The sequence below is a fragment of the Ciona robusta genome, chromosome 8 (genome assembly GCF_009617815.1).
Source record: "Ciona robusta chromosome 8, ASM961781v2".
NCBI lineage: Eukaryota > Metazoa > Chordata > Ascidiacea > Phlebobranchia > Cionidae > Ciona > Ciona robusta.
In genome coordinates, this window is record NC_143242.1 from 3,184,682 (window position 1) to 3,207,856 (window position 23,175).

Consider the following 23,175-nt stretch of genomic DNA (forward strand, 5'->3'; position numbering starts at 1 on the left):
AGTGCAATAAAATATTAATTAGCTGGTTGAACGCCAATTTCGGTCGTTACATATGGATTCAAAGTAACAGCAGTTCATTAATTCGACGCAGTCTGTTACGAGGTGGCTTGAACCAATAAGACCCTGCGTCGTGATATGTCGCTGTACAAAGTTAGATGCGGTATGAACTTAAAGCAGATTTGACCAGGTTAGACTGGTTCATTTAAAACGACGCCCGCTTTAATTTGGCGGGAACTCTGTTATGTAAATGTGTTTGAAGTACATGCCTTTACTGCGAACCGTTTTCACTTTGCGTCGCGGATATCTAAATATTAAAATTACTGTTCCGTATTTGACCCCGTTGCGGTCGAAATATTAATAAAAAAAACAACCACATCAGCGCAAAATGACAATAATCTTATGCTTTGTCGGGTATTTCAGGACAGTCGGTTAATTGGGATTTGTACAGCTTCATACCACCACAAACTGCGTGTTGTCTTACCTCGGCCGCTTTGCCATTTCAGGTTGCCGGGTTCGACGCTAGGTCATCATGAAAACAGAGCGGCAAAGACGGGGGACGCGACCCTGCACGAGGTCATAGTAAGGTCACATCAGTCTTTACGCTTGGCGAGGTCTTCTTTTCAGGAAATTCAGGTACGCAGATAAATAGACTTCGACAAGGACGAAAAACTAATAACTAAAGATTTCGAATCGAGATATCGTCATGACCTGAACCTATATTTAAATTTTCAGTGATCGGTCAAAAGATGTTGACCATGATATGTGTCACTGTAGATAGGGCAACGGGGTCGTGAATTATTTACCTTTGGTGATTAGAATGACGTCACTTTGGTATACGAGTTCTATTGATTATGAAGAAGTGAAGCAAAAACTAATAAGAGAATACAAAATGTTCGGTGACGTCATAGAACCGGTAGTTATTCATTGCCGGGGTTAGTCAAACCAGCGATGTTTCTAAATGTTTCATAACATAACAAAGGCAGCTCTTACGTAACGTTACATACTTCGGGTCAGGTTCAAAAGTTCGAATGGCGAGCTCAAATTGAAGTTGCTGGCAAAACGGCAACAATCCTGGCGTATTAAAGGCGAGAGTGACAAAAATAGAAACGCTGACTTTCACACATGAATCGCGGTCGCGATGGGCAATCAATTCCGAGTCAAAAGCGAGAAAAACGGAGGCTCCGCTATTCTTGTTGGCGAAGCTGACCTTGGGACGACCTCAAGACCCTGGTGCCCGAACGATCCGTTTTTATCGACCGGAAACTGGGGGAATGAAATTAGCGACGACGGACTTGCTAATTGCGCTGAATTTAACAGAGAAAGGGATGGAAATGGCCCCGATGTGGTTGAAACGATCATTTGGCTGGGACCTAATGCAATCCGGAGGGAGAGGGTTTATTAGGCCATTTCTCCCACAGCCAATGACATTACAATCAAATGTGTGCACAGAAAGTTGTGACTTTTGTTTTTTTGGCTGAATACCACAGGGAAAAGGGGAATGGGTTAAGCTTACTAATTGAACTCATAACACAACTTTTTTGATAGATATGCGCTATGGATTTATCTGTTATTAAAACCAGGTTACAGCTGTACCAAAGAATACAGTATGTTCAATATGTTGATAAAGAGACTGTTCTCTATTACAGTTAAGCAAAGAAAATAATTGCAGTTAAAATTGGTAAACATGTATGCAACTGCAACAAACGGAAACATAAGAAAGCAAACATGTACTTTATACTTTCCAGTGTGGTAAGCACTGAATGTCCATAAAGGCCAATAATTACCAGTTTAACAAGATAATTATATAATGGAAATGGTATAGTGCCTACTTAACAATTACCAGTTGGAAATTAATGGTCAAGCTGGCAGCATATTATACCTAAATATCCCCAAGTAATTGTAACTATTATATTAGATGCACGTAATTAGATGTATCCTTGTACACATGTGATAATTTATCACAATGGAATATTTAAAATGGGCAATAGGTATTGAACTGATGAACTCCATAGACAGTTGAAAAATTCGAACTGTTACTTCATAATACTGCATGACGATTTAGAAAACCCATTAGGGACTACTAGATTAAAGCAATTGTCATTAAATGTTTCGCCGAAAAAGCCACATACGCCTACAATGGTAGGTTATAATGCCTTCCAAAGTTTTCTTCATATTGTAAAATAATTTGAACGAAAAATCAAGAGATACAACTAGGTAGTAGGAACGTTGAAATCTTTAAATATTACAAATTACAATGCCTGAAAAATTACCCCACTATTTCTGGCCATCCAAAAGCTTCTGATAACATTATATTATAACTAGCCTTTTTATAACATCGATTGAATTGGTAAAAAGTACAGCTCGCACCAATGGCGAGAACAATAGGCATTCATAGGCACCAAAATAGTCAAAGTGATACAGGACAAGCTATAGTATACAGCAGCGGATTGTAACAATCATTTGCAATACTTTGAATTTTTTTACCATACAAACAATCTTCATAGTGTAATTAGTATATTGTTTATATTTATAGCCATGGCATCATCAAAAATATGGAGAGGGGTCGTTAAAAACTGCGGCTCTGGATTACCCAAGTAACAAAATGTAAGGGTTAAATGAATACGAGTACATTTTTATTCGTTTGATGTGTAACTATACTACGCAAACCACAACAATGTTTAGCTCTTTGTTAAAAAACTGAACATCTTACAACCAGTGTTGTGTTTACAATTTGTTTTGAATTCGAATATAGTGTAATAACACGGTTATTGGAAAATCAAAAAAAGGTAATAACACGGTTATTGGAAAATCAAAAAGTTCCATGGTTCTAATGGAATGAAACATAGGTGCTAGTGAAGAATCTTTCCCCCTCCTCCACCTTATTTGCTAACTACTAACCCCTAGGTTAGGGGGTTAGGTGTTGATGGTTAGGGGGTTAGTAGTTATAGGGGTTAGCAAATAAGTTGGAGCGGAAGACTCTTCACTAGCACCGAAATATCATCCAGTTGTTACTGAAATTGATTATAATAAAAGTGCATTGTACAAATCAAAGAGACCATTCAGCAACTTTATTTAAAGCTACTGAAGAAAGAGTTCTTTATAATTTAATTTTACTCAAGCAAACTAACTGCTAAAACCAACTTGTTTCGGCGAAGTTAATTAATTGTTATTGCCTATAACTCACAAAATGATACATTTATATCCCTTGTTGACCACAACCTCACTATCGTATCTTGCTTACACATTCTTCCCGCAGCCTCAGCCATGTGACGTCATACCTCAAACTTCAAAGGTGAATTCGACGAGACCTTGCGTCAAATGAGTTTTCAATTGCCAGTTTGACCGCTTTCATTTTAACACAGGCCCGTAACACCACGAACAAATATTTCGCTATACTGCCTGTTTATTTAAAATAAACGTGCCCAAAATAAGAGATTTGTCACTCCCGTATATCACTACATTCTAACTCCACATATTTTTACCAATGACAAATCTTTGACTTTTAAATTTACTTTTTTTACAAACGTTGTTTTATTAAAACTAAACTTAGATTGGAACAAAGCAAAATCGGACAATAGGTAAAAACCATGCTCAAAGTAATAGAAATAGTATCGCAGTTAAAACTTGGTCACGACTGAACAATTTCCGAAATTTAACGAAATCGTCCGATACACATCAGCTGTTACTTTCGGATCGGAACCACGAAAATGTGATTTCCAACAGTTGCCATCTGTTATTGGCATTTTTGTGACGCTCAAACGTCTAGGGTCTAGACGGTTCGTGACAGTGACTTTGTATTTATTTTAAGAATAATTTTAACCGGCAAATTCCTTCTCAAACACACATTAAGAAGCAATTCTCTTCGAAATATATAAGTGTATTAAACAGAAATAGATTGGCGCGTTACACATTTCCTAAACTTTACGAATGCAAATATCATTGTAAATGAATAGTCAGTCTATTCCATACCAGCAACGTTCGCGGAGTGTTGCATACGATTTTAACGTTGTTGCTCTTATAAAGCTAAGTCAGTTTACGTAACAGTGAGTAGGTGTATATGAAATATGATATCACCAACATCGTAGTTATATTATATGGTATATTTGTATCTGTGTAGGAGTGTTACAAAAACGCCTAGACTGTTATCTCCAGGAAGTAAACTACTTATAGTTACATCATGTAACTTACATGTAAATGTATTTCTTGCACACAGTAATTGTAATTAAAACCTAATTGTTGGCATGTCGACTTCAAGTGCAATGGATTTGAAAGTGCAGGAATATGGAACACTCAAGGTATTTTTACATTTCTGTATAGTAGAAGTGTTTTTCAGATGATTAAGCTGAATAACTATATAAAGTAGCAAAACTGTTTAGTGAAAACTTAAAATAGATTAGATAAAATCGTTACAACTATGAAGTGATTCTTAAATTTTTCAGGTTCCTTATGAGATTCTGAATAAACGCTTTCGTTCTGCCCAAAAAACCATTGACCGTGAGCTTCATGGATTCTCTGGAAGTTTAACAGATCTCGAGAAGAGCGTGGATGTGGGAACATCCAATGAAAACGTGATGAAAATGCTCGATGGAGTAATTGAGAAGTTGCAGTCAATGAAACGAAAGGTGAAATTAGCATGACAAGTGTTTTAATTGATTAAGTAGTTTTTATCCATGTCATGTTTTAAAATCTGTTTTGTTGCTAATTCTCTTTGTTGCCTTATCTAATTTGATTTTTGAAAAGAAATTTAAATAGAAAAATAAATGAGTGACTTTAGTGATGTTTTACGAAAAAAAATCACAAATAATTGACCTGTTGATTTACCTTATTATGAAGTGATTATAAACTGTGCGAAGAAATATTTGAATAAAATGAATAGAATTAATCACGTTCTGATTCTTTAACTTACAGGCAGTAGATGCAATAGAACTGGAAGAGGCAAGCGCAAAACTTTGTAAACGAAGGGTAGAGCATTTAAAAGTAAGCCAACCAAACCGAAATACTAAGTATATATCTATGATTTTCCTTTAAAGTAATTAAGCATGAGCTACTTTTTGTAGTTAGTTAAACTTAGATACTATTTTATAGGAAATTGTTTTATAGTGTTACAAAATATTTTTTTAGACTAAATATCATTAAAATTTTAGAAAGTTATTGATTTTATAGTGACTGTGTTCTGTTTTTGTATATGCAGTTCTCTTTTAGTTTGTAAAATTCTTTATTATTCAATTCCCATCATTTGACCGGTTCCTTTAATTAGTGCATGTCCACTATGTCCGCTTTGTCCACTATGTCCGCTATGTCCACCATGTCGGCTTTGTCCACTATGTCCACTATGTCCGCTATGTCCACTATGTCCACTATGTCCAGTGTCCACTATGTTCACTATGTCCGCTATGTCCGCTATGTCCACTATGTCCACTATGTCCGCTATGTCCACTATGTTCGCTTTGTCCACTATGTCCGCTATGTCCACTATGTCCACTATGTCCGCTTTGTCCACTATGTCAATTTCCAATGTCACTTAACAGGAGCATGCAAGTCCCATACCCTCTGTTGTTGCTCAATGGAAGAAAACTCGTTTTGATCGAATGGTAGTCGACCATCTGCTGAGGTGTGGGTTTTATGACAGTGCACTGAAACTTGCAGAGGAATCAAATATAAAGGTAACAATCCATGTTATGCAAACTTTTCCCCCAATTAGGTTCAAATTGGATCCAATTAAATATAAATGGCTGGTTGTTTTTCTGCTCGGTGTAACAACCAAACTTTTGTTAACTACATATATGTTTTTAACCCTAAACGTGTTTAAGCGGGTGTCATTTTGTCACTGTCTGTGTTTTTTAATATTTTTCATTTCTTAATCTTTACCTTACTTAAAGAGACAATACAAGTTATTATTCTCTTTTAAGTTATGTTATGTTACATAAAGTTTATATATGAATACTGACATTTTCTTTTTATACTAACATTTTAAGTTTTATATATAGTATATACTGACATTTTCTTGCTTTGGTTTGCCAAGTTGTCTTACCATTTAAGATACACAAACAAAGGTATTATGTTACTATATATTATAGCACAATTATTAACGTAAAACTGCATGTCGTCAGTGTTTGTTTACATTGTAATCTACCAATATACAATATTATAATGGTTGGCAAATATACTGTGTTGTTACGGTTCATTTTCAATCATAAATTATGAATATACGCTTCGTTAACTCAATTGTTCTCGTATATCCTAATAGAGATAGCTTTCTATTGTTTTGTAAATTCAAAAAGAGTAAAGTTTTGTTGGGAAATTACAAATTAAAAGTTTGGACAGATCTGCGGAAACGGATAGCTTTATTATAAATTTAAAATGGTGAAAAATAGCATATTGGTATACTGATATGTAATATGTTCATAATATTTATTTATTTACCAATATATCTTGAAAATGATACACCGCCAGTTAAACATCCACATAGTAATATTTAAAGCAATTCAATCTGTCTTTTCCATTTGTTAGTTTTGTTTATAATAGAGATTAATTATCGACAGTAGAATCTGAAATCACTGGTGCATTGAAAGTATGCTGGTTAGGTGGTTTTAGATCTGGCCTGGATTTTGTTGTTTTAAATAAACACATTTTGTTGTATTAAAATGTTCTTGCAGCTTAAAGTATATATGAAACCACTAACCCATAAATTGCTGTGTAAACCTGTTGAAATACCTTAAATAGTCATATATATACGCACCGTAATTATTCATTAAATTTTATTTTTATTCTAAAAAGCATACATTTGGAAATATGAATGTAGACATCACTATCAGGGCATATTACTCAGTTATAATAATACTAATAATAATGTATTAACTTTATTTGTCTCTTCAATTAGGGTAGCGAAGATTTAATAATATTTTAAACGAAAATACAGGATGTAGGGACAAAACAACAGTTGTTAACATGCTTTCAGTTTGTAAATACATATTTTTATTTAATTGGAAGAAAATAAGCTTATATGGTGGTATAACCAGAGAAAAATACAAAACTTATTTCGAAACCTTGTTTGTTAGGATCTAGTCAATACGGATGTATTTATAACTGCATGGGAAGTGGAGCAGTCACTGGAGAGGAAGGAGTGTGAAACTTGCCTGGCTTGGTGCCACGACAATAGGTCGCGGCTTCGGAAGCTAAAAAGTCCACTAGAATTCAGCGTACATCTACAACAGTTCATTGAACTTGTGAGGAAAAATCAAAGGCTGGAAGCTGTCTGGTAACTTTTGTTATATATATATTTATAGCTAGGTGGTGACCATTTTGATGTTTATGGTTCTTTCTTGCATTTTACTATTACACATTACGTTGTAAATGCACATACGGTTGTACTGTTATTAAGTTGTATATGTTTAACGACCCACTTAGTATGCTGACCTAGTTTATATGGTATTTTTGAACGGTGGGAAGAACTGCTGACTAACTACATGAATTGTATGTTGTATACTATTACTAATACTATATTATTTCCACCCCTTTTTATACTTATGCCCAATCTATTACTGCTAAACCGATTCTCGACTTGTTATTCTTTCACAGCCATGCTCGAAAATACTTAAACACTGCAGAAGGTGCGCAGTTAGCAGAAGTGAAACAGGTATGTTATATCAATATGTTTAACCATGTTAATAATATAAACAATGCAAATAGATAGGCATATTTTGTATACTAAGTAATGAGCCAACTCAGGCATATATCCCAGGTTCTTGGCAAGCCTTTTTAGTGTTTATAGATTCTTATCCATATTAAACAGAAACTATACTAAGAAAATATGATTCTAACAGAAACCTTTTCCTGTTGTCACTTATCTCTTTGTTTGATACTGAGATATTTTGTAAACAAACTGTTTAAAATTGGCTGTCTTCGCATTAACCAATCAGTTAAAAACTTCCATTTAAATTTTACACTTTAAAACATATAGTAGGGTGGGAGAAGATGGGACACCTTTTCATTTTATTTTCTCGTCCCATTTGGTAGTAAACAAAGAACATTCAAAGAATTACAAAACCGTATCCTTACGGCTCCCATAGATCATTGTTAATTGTTTAAAACACGACTAAGATATTTGGATATTATGTGCTAAAGGTGTCCCATCTTTTCCCACCCTACTATATGTTTATCAAAATAGCTTTATGGTTATCACGCTATACATTGTTTTTTTGTCCTGTTATTGAAATATTTTAAGATTCTGAACATTACAGGCAATGGGTTTGCTTGCATTTCACCACGACACGCCGGTATCTCCGTACAAAGATCTTTTCTCTGCCACACGGTGGCAACAAATTAAGGAGCAGTTTCGATACGAAAATTATCGTCTGCACCAACTGGGAGATTTATCTGTTTTTAAAGTTACGTTACAAGCTGGACTTGCAAGCCTGAAAACACAGTATCCTTTACAAGATTCAATTTACTGTATTTTTCAATAATCAATAAATGGACTTCTGTATTCCCAGTAGGTTGTTTCATGATAAAATTTAAAAAGGATTTTTTACAGTTATAAATGTAGTAGATAACTTAACACTTTTTGGCAATATACATAGTATGTAAATAATCTCTAAAATTGTATATCAGTTTTAAAACTTGCATTACTGTCCTTTTCAATTCCTTAACCATACTGTTACAGTCAATGCTACAACGAGTGCACAAAATCCACTGACTGTCCAGTATGTTCACCTATCTTCAATGAACTTGCAAAACCTCTTCCATTTGCTTACTGTGCACAATCACGACTCATATGCTCCATCACGGGAAAACTCATGAATGAAAACAATCATCCCATGATGCTTCCAAATGGTCGCGTTTATGGTGAAAGGGTAAATTAAATATATCTAGTTTACAGAATAAATTTGGTTTGACAAGCTCTCTAAGATTCTTTTTGTTATGATACCAACTGTTGTGAGGTATTTTTTCGACTGTACTAACTATTGAAAAGAATTTTTTCCAAGTACAAAAATGAACTTAACCCTTGAAATCTGCAAAAAAAATTTCCAAGTACAGAAATAAATTTAATCCTTTAAATTTGTATTTTTAACAGGGGTTGGCACAGATTGCTGTCAACGGTCGCGTAAAATGCCCAAAAACCAACGAAGAATTCAATTTATCTGACGCTGAAAAGATCTATGTCATGTGATTGCGCAAATCTGTGCACGAGAGCACAGAAACAGCTTCCAGTATAAAAACATTATATCTTGTGCTTTATTCTCGCTAATGCATCAGATGAATTGTGAACAAATTGTTCATGTTCTATTACCACAAAACCTTCAGTATGGGAAATACTGCCTTGCTTATGAAAAGACAATTCCTATGAAAAACTGGTGCTTGCATTCATAAAAACATTTGACGTTAAAAGGTTCCTGACAAAAACATATGGGTTTCATACTGTTAATATAGTTCTGGAATTATAAAGCACTTTTGTGGAAAGTCTTATTCACACTTGTTTATTATAAAAAAAGGATTTATGTGATTGTTACATACATAAATACAAATATTCCAAAGTTGTCTGTTTCTAGCTCCAAAAATTGGAATCTGTGCTTTTAACGCAAAACAAGTTCCTGCCACTGTCAACTATATTGCTTAAAACTTAACTTCCAAAATAACAAAACCTAATCATACGTATATCGTATAAATCTTGCTCTTGTTTTGAGGTAACTGAAAATTGCAACCAAATCTTGTCTATGTCACCTCATTGCAACAGTTCTATTTTAATAAATTCTTGATGTTAAGATAATGACATTCCATTAGAACTGTAAGAAGCATTGACTGCAGGGTTGTAGAACTAGTTTTATTTAACACAGCCTATCAAATTTGAAAGTAAATGAGAGTACTTACAGATCAGATGTGCCATTCAATTTGTGTTGCAAGATAAAAACTGTAAGAATTCTAACTTAAAAATTCTGTTATGACTGTAAGAAGCTCTAATTGCAGTTTTGTAGAACTAGTTTTATTAGACATACACAAAGTGAACAAGAGCCTTTACAGGTCAGATTCCCAATTCAGTTTGTGTTGCAGGATAAAAAGAATCCGAACTTGAAAACTTCAGCAGACATCCAAGTTGCTAAAATTACTAAAATGCTCAACATAAACTTTTGCTCATTGAACCATGACAGACCATGTGATCACTTTATATGGTCCCTTCTGCTCGGCTCAGTTGCCGTAGGTGGCGGGGGTGGACCTCGACGGTGAAGATCATCGATATAAGTCTTCAGCAAATCATCTCGTTCGCGCTCGATTGATTCCAAATTCAAGTAACGTTTGTCGTTCTCAAGAAAAGAAATTATTTCCTTCATTGACTGAGAATTTGAACGAATATTTTCTTTTGTTCTGGAAAAAGTTTACAGTTATTAGTAGGTCTATGGCTTTAAACAGGAAAACATGAGATAACCTGGTGTTTTGAAAATTTAACAGACAAAAATTTAATCGATTGTATTTTTTTGCCCAAAGGTCATCAAAAGTCTCTTGTTCAAACAGTTTTCACTCAGATTTAGGAATTTGTTACAGTAAAACATGAAGCTGATAGTTTAAAGTTGCATTATAGTAATGCCATTAAAATTAAATTTACCTTGTAGATACTATCACGTAATCAAAACTTACTTGTGTGTGATTAGCTTACATTCACGTAACAAATCACGGAACTCAAACTTTGCTTCATTTACCAACTCCTTAATGTAATCTTCGAATTCTCTTTCACGTTTCTGTAAACATTTAAACATATATCATGCAAAATCTAAGGCATGACTGACTATTACACAATATTACGCAAGGAGCATGTATTAACTTTGTTCAGAAGATGAAAATCCAATCATACAAAACCCAAAATTATTAATATTAACTTTTGTTAGAAAAAAAAAGAAAAATGAATAGACAACTCCTTTTCACTTGAATAGAAATCATATATAACTTACCCTGTCACTTGACGAGAACTTTGCAAACCTCGGATCATGTTTAACAAGTTTCCTCGCTTCTTTCCACTTGGTGGTGACTGTGATCTTCCCAGTTTCCTCCAGCAGTGTCTTGAAGATGCTCCTCTTCTTCTTGTGAAGGTTGTCAATGTGGTTCATGAAGTATCTGGGAGGAGTAGGATAAATTAGTGGTCAAAATCTTTATCTTTATTGCTTTTCTAAGTCTTTGGAGTTGTAAAACTGAGTTATAATAGAACTATACTTTTTGGACTATATTTTTTAGGGAGTTTTTAAACAACACTAGTTTTAGGAAAAAAAAACTGTAATTTTAAAGAACTATAATTTTAGGGGATTTTTAACTTATCATAGTTTTAATTACAAAAGATTCAGAGAGAAACTTCTATTCTAGCTGCATAGATAAACAGACTTTCATTGAGCTTTTTCAGTAAAAAAGCAATCACAAGTATGATGTGTTGCGATTAACACTTTACACATTTAATTTACTTTTCTTTGTCCTCCTTGGAAAGTAAAGTAGCGAGCTCCCATCTTCCATCCTTACGAAGAATCCGCCGAGTTTCTGACCAAGATAGATCAGTGTTGCGCACCTGGAAAGTATTTAAAAACATCAAAAATCAAAAAAATATTTAAAACAAAAACACTACTATATTTCAAACATCACTAAAAAAAGTTTTTTACAAACTAGAATAAAACGTTTTGCACACATGTAACTATAAAATACAATGTTATACTACCGATTAATATCACAATAATATCAGTCTAAGCAACGATTGCCACACCCACCATATCTGCCAGCAATGCTTTAAAATGTTGCACAGCTTCATCAAGTCGATGTTTCTGTCGTTCCGAGTCAATTTCTCTCGTTCTCTCAGCCTTCTCTCTCTCCACCTCTTCAGCTCGAGCCTTCAAACTCTCCTCCGCTCTTCTCTTCCTCCCTGCTTCCTCATCTTCAACCTTTTTAACAGAGGAGGGAATTGATCTAACATTTGGAACTCAGAAACTTGGACTTAAAAAGTTGAAAAAAATCTAAAACGTTGGATTTAAAAACGTAAAAAAAATCGGAACTAAAAAGTTGAAACTCAAAGTTAGAATTCAAAGTTGACAAAAATAGACTCTATATATATTATGATCTGACCACATTATAAGTTTAACTCATACAGAAAATACTTACTAGCCTTGGGGTACAAGCAAAATGGACTTGGTTATAAAAAAGATTTTAATATTATGACAGACCTAGATAATATTTTCACTAATTTTTACATTTAACTCACGCTGTGTTGCCGTGCATATTCCTCCCACCATTGTTCACGTTGGTAAGAGGATTCCACAGCATTAAATCTGGCATCACTGGACAGCTTAGACTTTGCTTTAGACCAGCGTGAGTATTTCTCTACTTTATTTTCCTCCATCAAAGCAAAGTAGTCTTTTTTAATCTGTATAAAAACAGGGCGGTTTTAGCAGGCAATAAAATTATACAGCATTTTGAGAATGATCCAGATTTTATATTGTTTTTACATAAATGAATACTTTTGTTTAGTAGAATTAATTGTGTTTGTTACTTTTCTGGTTACGTTTTTCATATTTACCAAAATAATTTTATTTTATTTTTTTATTATATAACTTTATTCTAGCTTTGATATCCTTAAGTGATGTCCATAACCGCCTGCCAACTTACCACCCTTTAAAAAGAGAGCTTTTAAAAACACAAGCGCAAAAAGCGTTTAAAAAAAAATTGACAAGAAATCCCAAAACCTTTAGAGCTTTGCTCCACACTGCCGCCTAGTGATAGTGATAGCGTTCGGTCGAAAAAAATGTTTATAATTCTACCTCAAATTATTCGTGTCTATTGCGATGCACCTGCTCACTTCCATAGCACGGACACAACTGTTATACGATACCGTAATCCTCGTCGGGCTAAAAGCTTGGGCAAGAAAACAGTGAGAATTATACAACAGTTGCTCCACATTAGTTTAGGCTTAGTTACAACGAAGCTAGAGACACTGTGCAGACAAACAGATTTTAAAACAAAAAATATCTCAGAATTTTTCATTACTAGAAAGGGCAAACTAGCTGTTTTGCCAGGTTGAAATATATCTAATAACAAATATGTTCCCAAAACCCATGGCCGATGCTTTACATATACAGTTGTCTGGTTTATGGAGTAAGTGGCATAGAGCAATGGTACCGCAACCAGCAGCAGATACAATTGATGGGATTATTTTAACAGCAAAAGAACGATCAGGCTCATACTTTATCAGCTTTGCTTCTGCTTTCTTGTTCTTTCTTCTTCTTAGCCGACTGCGCACACTCATTGAAGAGAGACTCCCGCTCCCGCATCTTGTCGATCCCTCGGAAACGAGGATCTTTTGAATTCTTCGCAGCAAACTCGCTGAAGCTCATCCTAAAACATCAAAAAACAAAATTTACAAAAATTTTTTTTTTTAAATTGCAGCTTACAAAACTTTAAAAAATAAAAAGGTTAAAAAAAGGTAGAAATTTAACAAAAAAAATTTAAACATTTATTGTTTTAAAATTAAAAAAAAACATACTTGCTGTTGGGATTAACTTCATGCACAAGCTCTTTAAAGTTCTCTCTCGCTTTTAACAACAATGCCTTCTTCTCTTTTCTCTCTTCTTCTGCTCGATTTTTAACATACTCATCAAACACCTGAAACAACATGAAATAGTTTTTTTAATTTAAAACATTATTTTATTAATATACAACATTGTTTTTATTAACTTTATTTTAATATACCAATATTCGGATTACATTTTTTATTTATTTTAACACTCGTACATGTTTTAAAATTAAATTACAGCAGAAAATGTTAACATCTAAAAATATCATATATTTATATTCAATAAAATGGTAACAGCTGAACAGAAAAACATTAACACTCAATTGATTTTCTGCATATGCAAAATCAACACAATATAGCTTTTACTTGAAAAGACAAGCTTAATTTTGTAAAGTGTTTTTAAAACAAAAAAAAACATTTTAAAACATTTGCCTCTGCTTATCTTAGGAATATCTAACTCTTAATTTCAATGCAAAAAAACTTTAACATATTTCTATAACTTAAAGATCTGCACCCTGTATTTTAATATGATCTCACCCGTATAACACAGAATTCCCATAACACTTCAGATTGAATTAACATTACACTTTTAACAACATAAAGCAAGTTACCAACCATATAAGTTAGATAAGAAAGAGGGACATGGCTTCAATACCGTTTTTCTCTCCTTTGCATTAAGGAGTGTGTGGCGTGGATCAAATACAATTTTGTGAAGTTCTTTTTCCCATGTTGAGAATGCAGACACCTGTGGGGCAAAAATTACAGAGATTTAATTATTAGTTGAAAATTTAAATAGTGTGCATTGTGTGTTAAACTCTAAAATTCCCTTGACTAATGCATAAGCTGTTAAAACATGTTATAAATGGTATAACACTTGTTATACATGGTATAATACATCAATTTTACTACATAGACATGTTCTTTTACTTCATAGACCAGAGGACTATATTACTAAATCAGTATAAACACCTCAAACAGTGTAAGGTTTCCAACCTAAAATGGAAAAAAACTTTTTTTTTCAAGAAGTAAAACTCACCTGTCGTTCCTGCAGCATCTGACGAAACTGCTCTGTTCTGACCTCAAGTGGTTGAGCAGCACGCTCCTCCTCGGCTAGTTTCTCTGCTTCCGTCATCTTCTTCTCTTCATCCCTGTGATGGATAATAAAAACTTGAAAAACTAAAGCCGCATACTCATAGGCAAGTACTACACACAATTTCAAGTAGGTCTAAGAATTACAATAACCACAACATTAATGAAAAATTTTACACTCTTACAGATTTAAATCACACAAAATTACACAAAAAAAACAGACATAAAGGTCAGTAACACATTTGACGACAGGTTTCCACTTACGTTTTCTTCTTTTTGAGCTGAGGTTGGTCAGAATTTGCTTCTTGGCTTAAAGTTACGGGGTCAGAGGTTTCTGGAATAGAAGATAGATCGTTGGTTGGACATTGATGCAGAAAATGAATGATGTTTTAACGATGTACTATTTGCATAGAATCTAATTTTTCATAATATATCGTTAAAAATTATGTTTTTGTTGTTCACATTGTCCCACTTTAACACATATATAAATTAAAATACAATAAAAATATTATAACTACAAAAACAGAAAAATAAAAAAAAACCTTTTTACCTTCTTCAAGTTTTCGTTTATGAGGAGGGTCGGCAAGAATTCGGTCAACGTCTAATCGACCAATCAGATCGCTCGGTTTCTCCCACAAAGACAGTTTTGTCGTTGGGTTAAAAAAGAAAACTTTTTCATCTCCCGTCCACACAACACACCTTTGTATTAAGATTGGAAGAAATGTATGTTAATGCTAGTAATCGCTTTGCATTAAAACACTGACTAAATAAAGACTAAAATTAGGTAAATAGGGTTGCAAAGATTTGAAAACATTGACCAAGCATAATATTGGAGATTCTATTTTCTGTAGGAGGTTTTTCTTCCTGAAGCGTGGTGCTTTGGGACTTAAAACAGAGTTGGCTCATAACCCCAAAACCCTAGGTGTTACTGCATGAACCTCGCCAGATGTTTAAGCTGCCACTTCATCAATAGAAGAGGGCAAGGGCTTTAATGTAATGAATAGAAAGGTTGGGGAACCATTGGATACTGGAGTTACTGGGATAAATATACATACAAATACAATATCCTCAATGCTCTCATTTCCAACTACTAACACTTAAAGAAATGTGTAAAAGGAAGTATCTGGTATTTTGTTATGCGAGCATGTGATTGCGCAACACACATTGAAATACTAACCATGGTGTGCCAGGCACTGGTTTCGTTGCCACTGGTCGTTGTTGTTGCTTCGCTTTTTGTTCGTCGGTCAATTCACTTTTCTTTACTTCAAAATTATCCTGCAACAAATCGCATATGCAATCACTGCATTCGTCAGCTTTGGTATGGTAGGGTGGGGGAAGATGGGACACCTTTAGCACATAATATCCAGATATCCTGATCGTGTTTTAAACAATTAACAAAGGACATAGTTTCATATTTCTTTGAACGTTCTTTGTTTACTACTAAATGGGACGAGAAAATAGAGTTAAAAAGTGTCCCATCTTCCCCCATCCTACTGTATATAAATTACACCATAACAGAGGAATACAACAGATTTGTACTTACTTTAGAAGTAACCATTTTTTCCTCTATATTTCCATCTGAAACCAAAAACAAATATTTAAAAGTGACCAAAACACTAAACAATAAATAGAAGTAACCATATTATCCGGCGTTGTGGTAAAGTAGTAAGTGAGCCTGCCTCTAATCCAGAGGTAATGGGTTCAAGGCTCGTCACTGCTACCTTTGTGGGCGCATGTGTCCTTGGGCAAGACACTTAACGGCAATTGCTTAAACCCAGTGGTCACTAATGGGTTGTCCAAATTATCAGCCATACATATAAAAAAACGAAATCTAAAAATAATATAAATATCCAAAAAGTAACATACATTATAACTAGTAAGATGGCACATGGTGTATAAACACCTGTGTTAACTGTCGTTTTCCATTCACAAGAGGATAAAGTAAGTTACACTCAATTCAAACCCACCCACCATTCATTTCATTATTCATCTCCAGCTCCTTGGGGCGTTCCCACCTCGTTTCCATGGTTCGCATGTTGTAGAAATAAACTCGGCCGTCAGGTGCAGTGTGCTCCCGCCACTCCACAACCCCACCTAATGGAATTATCCCTGGAGGCCCCGTCATCATTGGATGCGGCATGATGTTTGGTGGAAGTCCCATTCGAGGCATCATACCTGGAAGACTCAGAATTTTAATTTTTATCAACTAAAGTTGATCGCTGCTTTGATGTTGGTCGATTTTTGCTTAGTGCTGAGAATAGATATAAATTTTCCAAAGAGGGTGTTCTAACACCAAACCTTCTTATCTAGATCTGCCAGGGCTTGGGATGGTGCTTTATGTTTAGTAAACATTATTCATATGTAATGATTGTCTAATAGTAATATAAAAGTAATTATAATCTCAATTACAAATTATTCGTTTTTTATTTCAAGTTACAAATGTTTGAAAATAAATTACTAATAAAGCAGTGTGGGCTTTTTGTAATGCTGTATTCAAATTGATGGATTAAAGAAGATAGCTCTTGTTTATTATTAAAAACAGCACACCTGGTACCATGGGTCGCATTGGCATCATTAAAGGAACAACTCCTCTTTGCATTGGCATTCCTGGCATTGGACCTTTAAACCAAAGTTGTACAATTACAAACAAAAATTAAATACTATTTCGAAAAAACTGCTTGTTCCAAATTTTTTTGAGCGAAATTAATCACTAATAGATAATATCACTAATAAAAAACAAACAACGAAATAAAACATTGTTCAATAAAGTGATTACTTACCAGATCCTGACACCATCATCCGGATAGGAGCTCCATTGATGATCTCCCCTCCTCCTCCCACAAATGGAGGATTCTGCATCATCTGTTCGTTGACGACTTCGCCATCTTCATTCTCTTCCTTACCTAATAATTCATTTACAATCTTAGCCATTAACCTGCAGTGGCAGGGTATGCAGCCCTACACTGGATTTTGGTGCACAGCCTTTTTTTTCAGTAAACATTTTCACCAATAAGTTGGATTTGTTTTATAGGAATGCGCATCTAACTATCCCTGTCCCTGTGTTTACAACAAATTGGAGCCTGTGTATACATTCACACAAGACACAATTCCTCCAAGCGTGTTCGTAGGAATATTCTTTAGCATTACCTCTAGAAATAAGCAAAAAAAAATCAAATTAGACATAAAAGCATGATAACTAAAGACTGCTTATGCTTATACCATTCTAAACTATTACAGATTTTCATGCAGAAAATGCATTTAAACTTACTTTCATCAATATTTCCATCTTTCTCTTCATTCATTTTATTATCTAAGTATAAAAATAAAATAAGTTATGGTATACAAAACATCACACAATAGTAAATGACTAAATTTCCCACTGTCAGACTTGTATAGGATAACATTGGACTGAGTACTTTTCCATGGTCACACTTAACTTCAATAGTACTTAAAAATGGAATTATACAATACATAAATGTTAGAATATCACTCTATGTTAAATACCTTATGTTGGTTACCACTGCACAATATGTTTAGGGCAGTAAACTACAAAACAACTAAAGTAAGACTGTAAGAGTATTTATTACCTTTGCTTTTTAGAAAGTAGAAAAGGCAGGGATAGTTAGACGTGCATTCTTTTAAAGCAAATGTGATGCTAATGTTTACAGATTAATGCAGTGCAGAAAATTTCAGGGTGGGCCGGCATACCCTGCCACCCCAGGTTTGGCGTCCATTTTATTACCTGCTTGGTTTGAGCTTTCTGTTTGATTTTCATCATTGATTTGTTCATTGTTACTTTTTCCTTGTTTATTATTACCCTGTGTTCGTTCATTCTTTGCTGGAAATGCTGAGAAATTTGGATTGGCAAGAGACTGAACCTAAACACGCAAATAAGTTAAAGTCATCGACTTATTATCATGACAAAGCACGAAAAGTTTTAATTAACATTCATTGTTTATATATAGACCATCTATTATTTTTACTTCGTCTAACAGAAATCTTGATGTTTTTTTTAATTCTTACTTTTTGAAGTGTTATAGTGTATGAAGGGTTTAAACTATTTATTCAAAAAACAAAGCAGCAGATAAGGAGTTACGACCTTACCTCATTCTGTTTAATAATTTGAACGTTTTCATCCGACGGTTTTTTCCAAACTGATTGTCGAGTTTTTGCATTGTAGTAATAAATCTTGCCCTCGTCAGAGAGTGTTTCCACCCAGATTTCTTTGTTTGGGTCAATATTGGGGGCATTTTGAGGGGGAGGGGTGACCATGTGGTCTTGCATTGGACCACCCGGCCCCATAGGACCTTGCATGTTACCAGGGGGGCCAAAACCACCTGGACCCATCGGTGGGTGATTCTGTAATAAATAAAGTATGAAGTATCAGATCCATTCAGATGTATAAGAAATTTAATATTTTTATGGTAAAGTTGTTTCACATAATATTATAATCACAATCAAAGTTAGAAAGGAGATGCGTTGTATTTAATTTACATTCGGCAAGTAATTATAAAAATTAAAAAGGTTCAACAACATTGCAAATATGATAGCATTAAACTAAAGAATGCAACTATAGAAGTAGATGAATAAAAGCTTTAAATAGTATTTTTTGGAAGCTAAAAAAATGTAAATATGATAACCCAGTACTAGTAAAGAATCTTCCCCCCCCCACCTTATTTGCTAACCACTAACCCCTAACCCCTAGGTTAAGGGGTTAGGTCCTTTAGGTGTTGATGGTTAGGGGGTTAGTGGTTAGCAAATAAGGGGGGCGAGACTCTTCACTAGCACCGATAACCCAACTTACCCCATGCATGTTCATGTCTGGACCCATCATCCCCTGGCCTTGGTTAAGAGGGGGGCGAAAATTATCAAATTGACCTCCAAATGGTGGTGGACCCCTCATGCCTCTGGGGCCTGGTTGACCCCCAGGGCCATTATCAGGTCCCATAAAACCTCCGGGGCCGGGTGGGGGACCACGGAACCCACCACCAAACATGGGGCCTCCATTAGGTGGGGGTCCGAAGTTTGAAGGACCTCGCATATTATTCATATTGTGTCAATGGCAATGCTACGAATTTGATGAACAAGCATAACAAAACGATACCTGAACAATTTTGTTAATTTAAACGAAATTAAAATCCATTTTCCACTCAGGCGCACAGTTTAAATAGAAAATTATATTCCACGAGTGGAATTATAAGACTTAACGTTTCAATGTTATAAATAGGAACAACAGCTCACTCGACACCTCTTACGCTGCAGAATACATCTTCAGCACGTGTAAAAAGTTCTAAAACTACACATTAAAACAAATGAACAACATCTTTCGCGTCTCATTTTGCTGTGACGTCATATAACATTGTTTTTTTTCATCATAGAAATATGTTATTTATTACAAGAGAGATGAGCTCTAATGAATGAGCACGTTCTAATATAACATGATGAATACAGACCAGGTCCGTATATAAACATACACGAAAATACGTTTTTAAATATCTCTGATAACAAGTATGCGCAGAATCATTGTGGTAAAATCATATAGAGTATGTATAAGCTTTATGTTGGTGACATCAATACGAAGTAATAAAAACAGCCGTTTAAGTTGCCGCTCTATATAGCCTACTATATACAAGATATACTATCTTTATCTGTATATCCAGGTATTTTTAAATTTACCCAGACAGGGCAAACCAACCAAATAGACAAAAATAGTAACGAAAACAAATAACACACAGATAAAAAGACAAAAACAAACAGTACAACGAGTGCATAAAAAAACGTGTGAAACATGCAACAAACACAAAAGCACAGTCATACAAAAGAGGGAGTTAAAGATTAATTAACGCAGACAATTTCATTGAAACATCTTTAAAGAAAACATAGATAACCCTAAGAATAATCCTCCGCAATGTACATCATACCAAATGTTCAACTACAAGGAGTTAAAACCAACAATAGCTCCGCCTGTTTCAATCAAAGGATAATTTGCCATGTTATAGTACCACGATACTTTCACCACACAATATACCAACGACCGGACGTCCTAATCGCGCTATACATTTCGTTTTAATATACATCAGTTGGTCACGTGGAGAAGTTTGGGTTAATAGTATATCAAAGGAAAACTTTAAAAATACAATAGAAGCAAGGTACAACACTTTTAGTATACCGTTATTTTATATATAATGTACTGCAATAATACCACTGTACAGCAGTGAAGGGTATGTCGTATAGTAAATAGTATGACATAACATAATACTAATGGAACGAAATAAAACGTAACTGAAGCCTTGCAAGCAATCTCATTGAAACCTTGAACTTGTAACCCAGTGTGAAACCAACTGCATCTAAACTGGAACGTTATGGAAACTCGCTTTGTAGATGAGGCGTTTTATGCGCGGAGAAATTAACTAGTGCGAGGCCCCATTCACGTAATTAATCTTACAAATTGGCTTCGAAACGATATTGGTAAAGAACAAGAACAACTGTTTGACGTAAAATGATCTATAGTAGGGTGGAGGAGATGGGACACCGTTTTCATATTTTCTTATCTCATTCGGTAGTAAGCAAAGAATATTCAAAGAATTATAAAGATTTCACCCTACGACTCACATATAAAGCGTTGTTAATTGTTCAAAATACGATCAGGATAATATGATATTATGTGCTAAAGGTGTCCCAGCTTACCCCACAGTATTAACCACTACCTGCCCAAAAGAAACGTTCTTTTTTGCACGTTCTATAAGCAACAAGTCAAAGTCAAAACCATACCAAAATCTCAACGTAAATATTGTACAAGAAAATCAGCTGTGGGTTATTTCTCACACATTCCTACACGATTTAGGGAAAGGCGTTGTTTCCGCTCATGAATGAGGGTAAAACCTGCGTTGAATTAGCGATCACGTTTTAAGTTTTCACTTAGAAACATGAGCCTTCCTGTTTCGACGCTCATTCCAAGTCAGTCTTTGTAGCGATCGATGTTAGCATGATTTTCAAAGCGTCAAACTTTAAAAAGGTATAACGGGGATGCACAGTTCAGGCGAGTCTATAAACAGCAGGTATCAACACGCGTTGAAATATTTTAAAGTGGTCAAACGTTTAAAAAAATAGCGGTAGTGGCTTACCTGACTGCGGCTAAAAGGGACAGCATGCAAGGAAGGATCAGGTTGTTTTAGTTATAATTATGACATTAAGTGCTCGAGGCGTTCTTATACATTCCTATTAAAAATAAGCTGTACGCCGTAAAAACTGAGTGTGTATATTGTGTGCTAGATAATCCTTTGGTTGGTAGAGCAGAGCAAACTTATAATACCGCTGTTGTTTCGGTTTGTTTTCGTTCTGCCAGTCATTCTTGGGGTTGGAGTATATGGTCGACTAACGTCCAAAAACAGAATGGTGATCTGACTGTTATTACATTGAGCGTACCAGGAAATTACAGAGTGAATCACGTAACTGACTAAATATGAGCATTTATATATACATATATTGCATGATCCATGTGTGCTTAGTTTCGGTTAAAAAATAGTACATCAGATATTTCGTTCTGATTTACGAATACTGGATTAAATTTCGTATGCGTAGCTTTTTCTACCAGTCGTTTATGTATCCGGTATATTCGTTTATTAAGAGGTGAGGGTAATGCATTGCGGATGTTTGCTGACGTAGCCCTGCTGCTTACTAACGTTGTTATGAATGATTTGACGATCATCCTTTTTAATACCAAACGGTAAAAGATCTAATAGCCGAACAGCCACAAAGTGCAGAAGCAATTCCCACTGGACGATGGTATTTTAACTGTCGCGAATCCCGCTGCGACTTCTCGGGCATAGATAACCCTTAATTACCCGCCTTTGTGACGTCACAATGACGGGTCGAACCACGGCAAACAAACTGAAGTCAGTGTGGCGGAACCGAGCATGAGAACGCGGAAATTATCATCCGTAGTTAGCCCCTTGTGATTTGAGCGTCTTTCAACATCGCCTTGCTAGTGCTTAGCCGCGTATATAGCAATCACGTAGGTAATCACTAGGTCTGTATGCACAGCCTGCGTAATATGAACAGGAAGACAGTCTTCTCTTGCGATGCGACAAGCAAATTGCAACGCAAATAAATAGCAGCGCGGTGATTGCCGCCTTGTCATCTAATTTCCCATGTCGGATTTAACTCGCAATAACTGGCAGTGATGAAATTAAATTGGCAAAATTGGAAGCACACTTCCAGCAGCTTAGACTGAGTCAATTTGCTTTATTGCGACTGAGAGTTGGTCCGTGGAATGGACTTTTCCAACACTCAAGTAATAAGTAGCCCTTCGATGTTAGGAGAAGGTTTTTGGGATTCAGGTTTCGTCGCTCTTTTGTGTTTGGGCTAGCAGCCAAGACTTGCGCATCGAAGTGACTTAGGAAGGCCGACTTAATTAATGAGAGAAATCAAATTACCTGTGTTCCGCGTTTCGCGTAAGGTACCGCTTGGTATATAAGTACGTAATTGCCTAAATACGTACATTGTGACGTGAGTGAACAAAGAAATATTTACCCATGCGTAAAAGGTCTTTC

At 35.1% G+C, this 23,175-nt stretch overlaps 2 protein-coding genes across 2 annotated transcripts; one reads left to right on the forward strand and one right to left on the reverse strand.

Moving 5' to 3' along the window:
- The first annotated feature begins 4,099 nt into the window (after window positions 1–4,099).
- Window positions 4,100–9,766, forward strand: LOC149732332 (E3 ubiquitin-protein transferase MAEA-like). The gene is made up of 9 exons (XM_089883689.1): window positions 4,100–4,295; window positions 4,440–4,622; window positions 4,909–4,977; window positions 5,529–5,663; window positions 7,059–7,258; window positions 7,579–7,636; window positions 8,241–8,425; window positions 8,663–8,852; window positions 9,074–9,766. Exons 1-9 carry the CDS (start codon window positions 4,242–4,244, stop codon window positions 9,167–9,169), a joined length of 1,170 nt encoding a protein of 389 aa, XP_089739815.1. The 5' UTR covers window positions 4,100–4,241; the 3' UTR covers window positions 9,170–9,766.
- A 40-nt stretch (window positions 9,767–9,806) lies between these two features.
- On the reverse strand, window positions 9,807–19,761 carry LOC149732333 (transcription elongation regulator 1-like). Its single transcript, XM_089883684.1, has 21 exons — window positions 19,428–19,761; window positions 18,728–18,982; window positions 18,366–18,501; window positions 17,892–17,933; window positions 17,404–17,526; window positions 17,171–17,242; window positions 16,595–16,798; window positions 16,167–16,201; window positions 15,801–15,898; window positions 15,174–15,322; window positions 14,888–14,957; window positions 14,571–14,682; window positions 14,190–14,279; window positions 13,505–13,623; window positions 13,206–13,356; window positions 12,227–12,388; window positions 11,739–11,909; window positions 11,442–11,542; window positions 10,941–11,103; window positions 10,630–10,730; window positions 9,807–10,359 (listed from the first exon to the last, which is right to left on the reverse strand). Exons 1-21 carry the CDS (start codon window positions 19,671–19,673, stop codon window positions 10,155–10,157), a joined length of 2,805 nt encoding a protein of 934 aa, XP_089739810.1. The 5' UTR covers window positions 19,674–19,761; the 3' UTR covers window positions 9,807–10,154.
- Between the last annotated feature and the right edge of the window lie 3,414 nt (window positions 19,762–23,175).

Bases quoted from the DNA above. Each gene is read 5' to 3' on its own strand.
- LOC149732333 (XM_089883684.1), bottom strand. From the start codon at position 19,673: ATGAATAATATGCGAGGTCCTTCAAACTTCGGACCCCCACCTAATGGA. The intron at 14,280-14,570 runs GTGAGTTTTACT...TTTGCCCCACAG, and splicing joins AGATGCTGCAGGAACGACAG to GTGTCTGCATTCTCAACATG. The intron at 10,360-10,629 runs GTAAGTTTTGAT...AACTTTTTCCAG, and splicing joins TGTAAGCTAATCACACACAA to AACAAAAGAAAATATTCGTT.
- LOC149732332 (XM_089883689.1), top strand. From the start codon at position 4,242: ATGTCGACTTCAAGTGCAATGGATTTGAAAGTGCAGGAATATGGAACA. The intron at 4,623-4,908 runs GTGAAATTAGCA...TTTAACTTACAG, and splicing joins TGCAGTCAATGAAACGAAAG to GCAGTAGATGCAATAGAACT. The intron at 7,259-7,578 runs GTAACTTTTGTT...ATTCTTTCACAG, and splicing joins CAAAGGCTGGAAGCTGTCTG to CCATGCTCGAAAATACTTAA.